General features: G+C 37.8%; 1 protein-coding gene across 1 annotated transcript; it reads right to left on the minus strand.

The window, feature by feature from the left end:
- Window positions 1–4,860: 4,860 nt before the first annotated feature.
- Window positions 4,861–6,830, minus strand: LOC110734882 (protein FAR-RED IMPAIRED RESPONSE 1-like). Its single transcript, XM_021915011.1, has 3 exons — window positions 6,252–6,830; window positions 5,112–5,359; window positions 4,861–4,981 (listed from the first exon to the last, which is right to left on the minus strand). The coding sequence occupies exons 1-3, from the start codon at window positions 6,828–6,830 to the stop codon at window positions 4,861–4,863; spliced, it is 948 nt and encodes a 315-aa protein (XP_021770703.1).

Genomic DNA, 6,830 nt, shown 5'->3' on the forward strand with positions numbered 1-6,830 from the left:
GAGTGAAGTGGAAGAATATGAAAGAGGAGTGGGAAGGGAGGGAATACAACTACTTTGAAATCAAATGGTTTGAATTTTTTTACCATGGAATAACCGAGTTACCACAGTCACTAAGTGACTCTTTGCTCATCATATAGGTCTAACAAGAAATAGGGTGCAGACGTAGCCTCAGAGGTGTCTTGTCAAAAGAAGCACAAACTTATTAGTGGTACATTTTATATTTTGGTAGGTTCACGTAAAGTACCATTGTATGTTATTCCCGTGATATTAGTAGATATTTTGTGCCACTAGAATAATTGAACACTGATTGTAAAGAGGTTGTGCACAATGAAAACGGAAGTCCTGAAATTTATTGTTTCCAACTACCTCCTAACCACTTTTGTAAGTGAATGTTACAGTGGTACACTTAGAAGTACCTCTGAACAACCATATTTTACCATGTCATCGAATTATGACCCCTAGTATGACTTATTTGTACCACTTCTGTAGTCACAGAAAACAAACGCGTTAATTATAATAAATGCAACTTAGTTCCACTAAAGTAGTCAACTAAGCTACTCCTCCCTATTGCATGAAGCAATGTCTTTGTTTCTGTAAATCACAACCAAAAAAATTTGTAGGAGATAACCATAAAACTAATATAGGGAAAATTTATGGGCAACAAGAAAAATAGAAGGAAATCCAGCAACAAGACCCCAAGGGGTCTTATGAAGAGGTTGGAACTCCAAAAGAAGAATGGCTATGATGACGCGAACGGTGTGATTCGAGACTTTTACCTCCCCAAAAGGGGTAAGGAGATGATGTTTTTTTTTCACTAATCAGCCACAATTGCTCGTGGGACCTTGAAAATCCCATCACTGAGATAGATTTCTATCCGGAGTACCCTTTCCTAACTCCTTTTAAAATAGGAGATCTAGGGTACTTTCGGAAGGAAGACTTTTGTTTCATGCACTACGTTGTGGATGCTTACAAGATTGCTGTAAGTGTTAACCTTTGTCAATTGATGGAAACATTCATCGATTGCTTGCAATATCCTTACTATTACAAGCACTTGATAAAATTTTGGGAGCTTTTTCTCCCCATGCATGATTGGCATCAAAATGTTGAGTACATGCTCAACAACCACTGTGAGGAAGGTAACGACTTTGGTCTTCTACTACTTGGCCATGATTTCACCTCAGACTACGGCAAAGATTTGATTCACGTCACTATAGAGTGGTTGTATTTCTCCAAAGAGGATCCATTTGACATGATCCATTTGAGTGAAGAACAATGCATGTACTTTAGAAGTAAAATGTTGGCTAAAAATTGGTACGATGAGATGCAACACTTAGATCTCATCACAAGGGAGCCATTTCAGTATGAAGACTACCCAGCTTGGTATGTGAAACGGTTGACCGAGGCGAAGCAAAGGTTCAATAACAAGTCCAATCCTGATTCCGGTGACTGTTGGGATGGTCATCAGCCTGATTACGGTGACCCATATGAAGATCCATGGTACGGTTATGATGATTTTGTGTTCGATTGACTCGATAGCGATTCACGTTGTTGCAATTATCTTTTGCAAAGTACGTAGTACTCTCTTCTTATGCTGCACTTTCTTTATTAGATAGCAAATAGCTTAAGTATTTCGTCTATGTACCCCTTACCTTTATTGGTCCAAGTACTTTTACTCTCAATACGTACTAGATTGTAGCCTACAAGTACCATTCTGTTAAAAAAGGTACATGTTAGTATGTATTAAATACCACTAGTCATTTAAGTGGTACACGATGGTGTTTCTTACGTACCACTAGTAACTGCAGTGGTACTTTATGGTGTTGCCTACGCACCAGTACTTATTTGAATGTTAACTTTATTGTTATATTATAAGAACATGTTAATGGAAGCATAGCATATATATATATATATATATATATATATATATATTTTATGAACATTGCCAGTACATGAACCATACAAAATATTAGTAATATTAACCCCCGCATAAACTAAGGATAACAAGGACCATACATGAGTTATAATTTGAAATAAAAAACAAGGCTAAAATTAAGATTGTAAGGCCAAATTTGACAAAGTTTACGTTTTGATGCTCTAACGCCTCGACCCGCCGAACAACTCCACCAATGTAGGTAGGTGGTCCGTCCTTGACGAGGTCTGACTCCACAGCCCATCCCCAATACCCACAATTAATGTCAGCACTTGTAATATAATAAGGCCTCTCGAATTCATCTCCGACATGGAGATCCGAAATTCAATTCCACAAGGGTAGAATCGTCCCCCAAACAGTTACAAACTTTCACCTATATCCATGATATGTTGGCCGATGCACATGGACGACGAAGTTTACGGCTCCCAGAAGAGGCAAATGACATGGAAGACATGACTCCCGGTCGATTTATGAAGAAGGTTTATGAGAAAAATGTATTTCAAAATGATGAGAAGTAAGGAAATACATGAGAAGTGAGGTATATATACAGGCAAAAGACCATCCATGCTACAGGGCTACATTAGCGGGAAAAACTTATTGGACTCCCGCCAAAATTTCGCTTTGGGCCCATTCTGATATATAGTATTCTATAGATTGATAGTTTCCAATGGTACAATAGTAACTTTGTTGATGTACCACTTAGTTAATGTCTGTGCAAACTAATGTACCATATGTTTAACGCCTTAGTTACAATTAAAAGTGCATAAGAAATGCAATGTTTACAAGGGAAGCCAACACACATTCTTGGTAAACGATGGGTAATTATAATACAAAAGGGGTGGGAACCCCGTGATCGATAACAAACTGCACAACAATCTAACATAGATAATATTACATAAAACATTTACATGTGTGGATGTTTCCAAAGCAGTACTTTTACTATGTTTGATATTGAATTATAGGTTGGACATGTACATTGTCGAGGTCCAGTAAGACAATGTTCGTACATGATACGACATCAAATTTCAGAAACTCTAGTATTCATAAATGTAGGTCCTATTAACAAAGATATTAGTGACCCCAAAAATTGTCATTAAACAATGTTTGTCCTAGTATGAAGGTTTTGCACCACTCTAAATAAGAAACATGCCTTTGCCTTTTCAGTGATACATTTTACAAGGTTATGTGTACTACGCTGATTATAGTGGTACCCTTCTTATCTTAGTGGTACCCTTGATATGATGACACCGTGTACTCTGATCTTGAAACCCTAGATATGCTGAAATTGTACCATCGGCGTAAAAGTGGCACACTGCGAATCACCATATGTTCCACTATTAACCAACCTGTTGCATGTACCATTATAATAAACTATTCATGTAAACACCTTTATTTGGTGTCCACATTTAATCAAGGATGTAGGGGCACACACTAAGTTTACTAATTTGTGTGCACATTCATTAAATAATCACAAATAGCCTTTATTAAAACCGAAGAATGGCTTTACTCGATCTACAAGAAGTTGGTATTCATTAAAAGAATACATAGATATCACATATTACATAGAAAATTACGTTATATACACATGTCAACTGTAAATGTTAATCTCCATACATTGAATTGAACAATGACACAATATTCGTTACATCTGTGGAACAAACAGCATAAAACATTGAGTATTTTGTAAATAACAACACCTGGGATTATTTTTTTAATATCAACTCATAACTTAAAAGTCTTTCCTCATCAATGTACTACAATCACAATTTTGTTGAATACATAGTAACATCCTATAGTGGGTTGCATTTTAGTGCCATTCAAATGACAGTGGTACATATTAACATGTTATTTACGCACTAAATCCTATCAATGTCATCGTTTCAGTTATGGACTGTACCACTAGACTTTTTTTCACTGCTAATGGTTCCAATTCGATGATAGTGGGATATATAATTGTCAATATTGTACCATTTATGCAGTTCGTAGTACTAAGTACAATCCAAATAGTATTGCAGTCAAATTTTTTTGGTTACATCAACTGGAACATCTCAAATTATATATTGTGGATTGCAAAACAACAAATTGATATTAACCAAATAATATTATATTGTCTCACTTATATAGAGTGCTAACAAATGGTACATGTCCAACTCTGTACTGCTACAGAAAATTGACAAATGGTACATTTAATGAACTTAAAATTGTACCATTGCAAGGCTTGTTTAATAAGAAATCGAACAAATATATACCATTGCATTAAAAAAACAGTTCAATTCACATTACAAGTGATTGGAACCTGATGTACCAGGAGTACCTAGTACACTTGCAAAAAAACCACAAGAATTTGTTCCGCTAACAGAAGTGAAGTACTCTAAGGAACCATCCACATCCCTCATTTGAATTCCTCCAACCGATCGCATGTAATCATTCATTAACAATGACATACTGTTTTGTGCTCCTATAGCTTGCTTCTTTGCTGCACTTTTTACCCTAGCAGCCTTTTCTTTTCCTTTTTTCTCTGTGCAAGATGGATACCTCACATTGGTTGTACGATGGGCCTTCATCTTGGGCAAGGGTGGATCCTTAATCACCACCGGAACAGATCCTTCACAACTCCCTTCAAAGGCACTAACTGGTATGGGGATTGTATTTGGCAACTCAGATGCATGTGTGGCCGGTGTATTTGTACAACCAGAAACCTTGTTCAAAGCCACAAAAGAAGGCGTCTGAACAACACCATGTACGTTATCATCCTCACCTTTTTTTTCATTATCCTTAGCTGCATGTTCCTGCTTTTTGGCAACCATTACCAACACTTCATCGACTCTGAGGTACATCAATTGCAACAACTCTGTCACGGCCTCAACACCCTCCTTACAAGCTGAAGCCTTTGAGAAAATTGGTTCATACATCCCCATCAGTTTTTGATATTACCTGGCTTCATCGGTTTTAAGTGAATCATGGTAAGCTACTTTCACTTTTGTGTGTTTCCTTTGAATATCCTTCCTCCAACGACGTTGAATATACTTCTCAGAAATAATGGAAACACCACTAAGGTCATAAACAAAGATCATATGTCGACAAATGATTTCATGGCACTCAAAGTGTTTACAGTCACAAGTAGCTTCGTATGTAGTTCTGATCGCACACCCTATAGCATCTCCGAACCTTAGTCACCGACTCTTTCTTTGCATATTTTGGCTTGATCCACACTCGGTCCTCAATAACAAACTCAACTTGATTGTCACAAACTTCATAGTCATCTAGAAGACTCATGTACAACATCTTGGTGCATTCCCGCTGAACTTCTTTGAATTTGGCGTCCATGTAATACTTCTGGAACACCTCCTCCGCTGGGAAATCGGTCACTAAATGCCTGACATATCGCAGTGTGTAGGAGTCCGCAATTCTTTCAGACTTAGCTCTTATCTGCATTGCATCGCAGTATCGAAGCACAAATTCAGATAACGTTGTATTATTGTCAACATAACCTTTGAAGAAATAATTAAAACTTTCCGAACGTTGGGTCGTTTTCATCCCAGCCTAGAATAAATGCTTCAAATACGCTGGGATCCACATGTGCCTTTTCTCATACAGCCCTACATCTCATAAAATTGCAAATACTGGCTTTTATATACCTTGCTTCAAAAATTAGCCATACAGCTCTAAAACCTTCTGACACCTATAACTAGTACATTCAGTGTTCCAAAAATGTACCACAATATATGCAAAAAAATCATTCAGTGGTATAAAATTCTACCACTACAGCTCGTCCTACTCTAAATTAGAACTGAAACACCTTCCAGTCCCCTGCACAAACAGCTACAACTCTGCATATTCTAACAAAAATCAGTAACAAACTATAAAAGATTAAGTGGACCCACCTAACCTTCAAGCTAACTGTTTCCTTCTAGTTTATAATAAGCAACTGCGTCCAGCCAACGATCTACAAACTTGTCAAGATCTAAACTACCATAAATGATATTTTCAAACTCATCTTTTATAGCTTCATACTCCTCATGCCTACCCACATACCTCCCAAACTTCTGATGTGCCATATGCACCACCTATGGCAACTCTTGGGCATGGTCAAGTTTACAACTTTCCTAGTAGCCGGATCTTGATCCGTTAGGATTGAGATAGGAGCTTTACCCCCCATGAAATGTAGCCATCTCCTCAGCACCTACTTTTAGGTCTCTGCCGTCTCCCGAGAGATCAATGCACACCCAAAAAAAATACTTTGTCCATGATGGTTCACACCGATAAACACAACAAAGGGAAGGTGAAATTTGTTTGTCGAGTATGTACTGTCAAAACATACAACATCTCCAAACTCCTCATACGCAACTCTACTCCTTGCATCTACCCACACAACATCTTGTAATGCTCCGTCCTTCCCAAACCGACATAGATGGAAAAAATTTTGTTTGTCGGCACTCATTTTGTTGAAGTACTCTACCATGCCATTTACATCACCCTTAGTAAGCTCAAGTCTGGTTTTCTGAGCCATTGCATTCTCCAAGTCTCTTTGCGTAAATGTCATCTCATCCACTCCATTCCGCTCCCGAGCATAACAACTGTACATTTGGGATACCTTCACCCTAGACTTCTTCGCCATATGCACCTGGTTCACCAAGTGTTTATTTTTTACCATTAACTCGTGCTTTCGGTACATCAATACATCCTTTGACTTTCCAGGTGTAATAATGTGACCTTTTTGGTCCAAATTAAGCCTTCGAAAAACCCAATTCCCGCACTTTTTTGGTCTTTCGCTTCTACACCATCTCCTCATCTTGCAACAACCTTTCCTTAAGTGTATCCTCTTTACGCTTCCTTGACATTGTTCCATAACAGTCACAAGTCCACTTAGCATTCCTTCTCCGCTTACAACACTTCCCAT

The sequence above is a fragment of the Chenopodium quinoa genome, unplaced genomic scaffold, assembly GCF_001683475.1.
Source record: "Chenopodium quinoa cultivar QQ74 unplaced genomic scaffold, ASM168347v1, whole genome shotgun sequence".
NCBI classification, from domain to species: Eukaryota; Viridiplantae; Streptophyta; class Magnoliopsida; order Caryophyllales; family Amaranthaceae; genus Chenopodium; species Chenopodium quinoa.

What these genes read in the sequence shown, in the direction of transcription:
- LOC110734882 (XM_021915011.1), bottom strand. Translation starts at nt 6,830, where the DNA reads ATGGGAAGTGTTGTAAGCGGAGAAGGAATGCTAAGTGGACTTGTGACT. An exon ending in ATGAGGAGTTTGGAGATGTT is followed by an intron (nt 5,360 to 6,251) that starts GTATGTTTTGAC and finishes GATGCAATGCAG; the next exon opens with ATAAGAGCTAAGTCTGAAAG. An exon ending in CCAAAATATGCAAAGAAAGA is followed by an intron (nt 4,982 to 5,111) that starts GTCGGTGACTAA and finishes TTATGACCTTAG; the next exon opens with TGGTGTTTCCATTATTTCTG.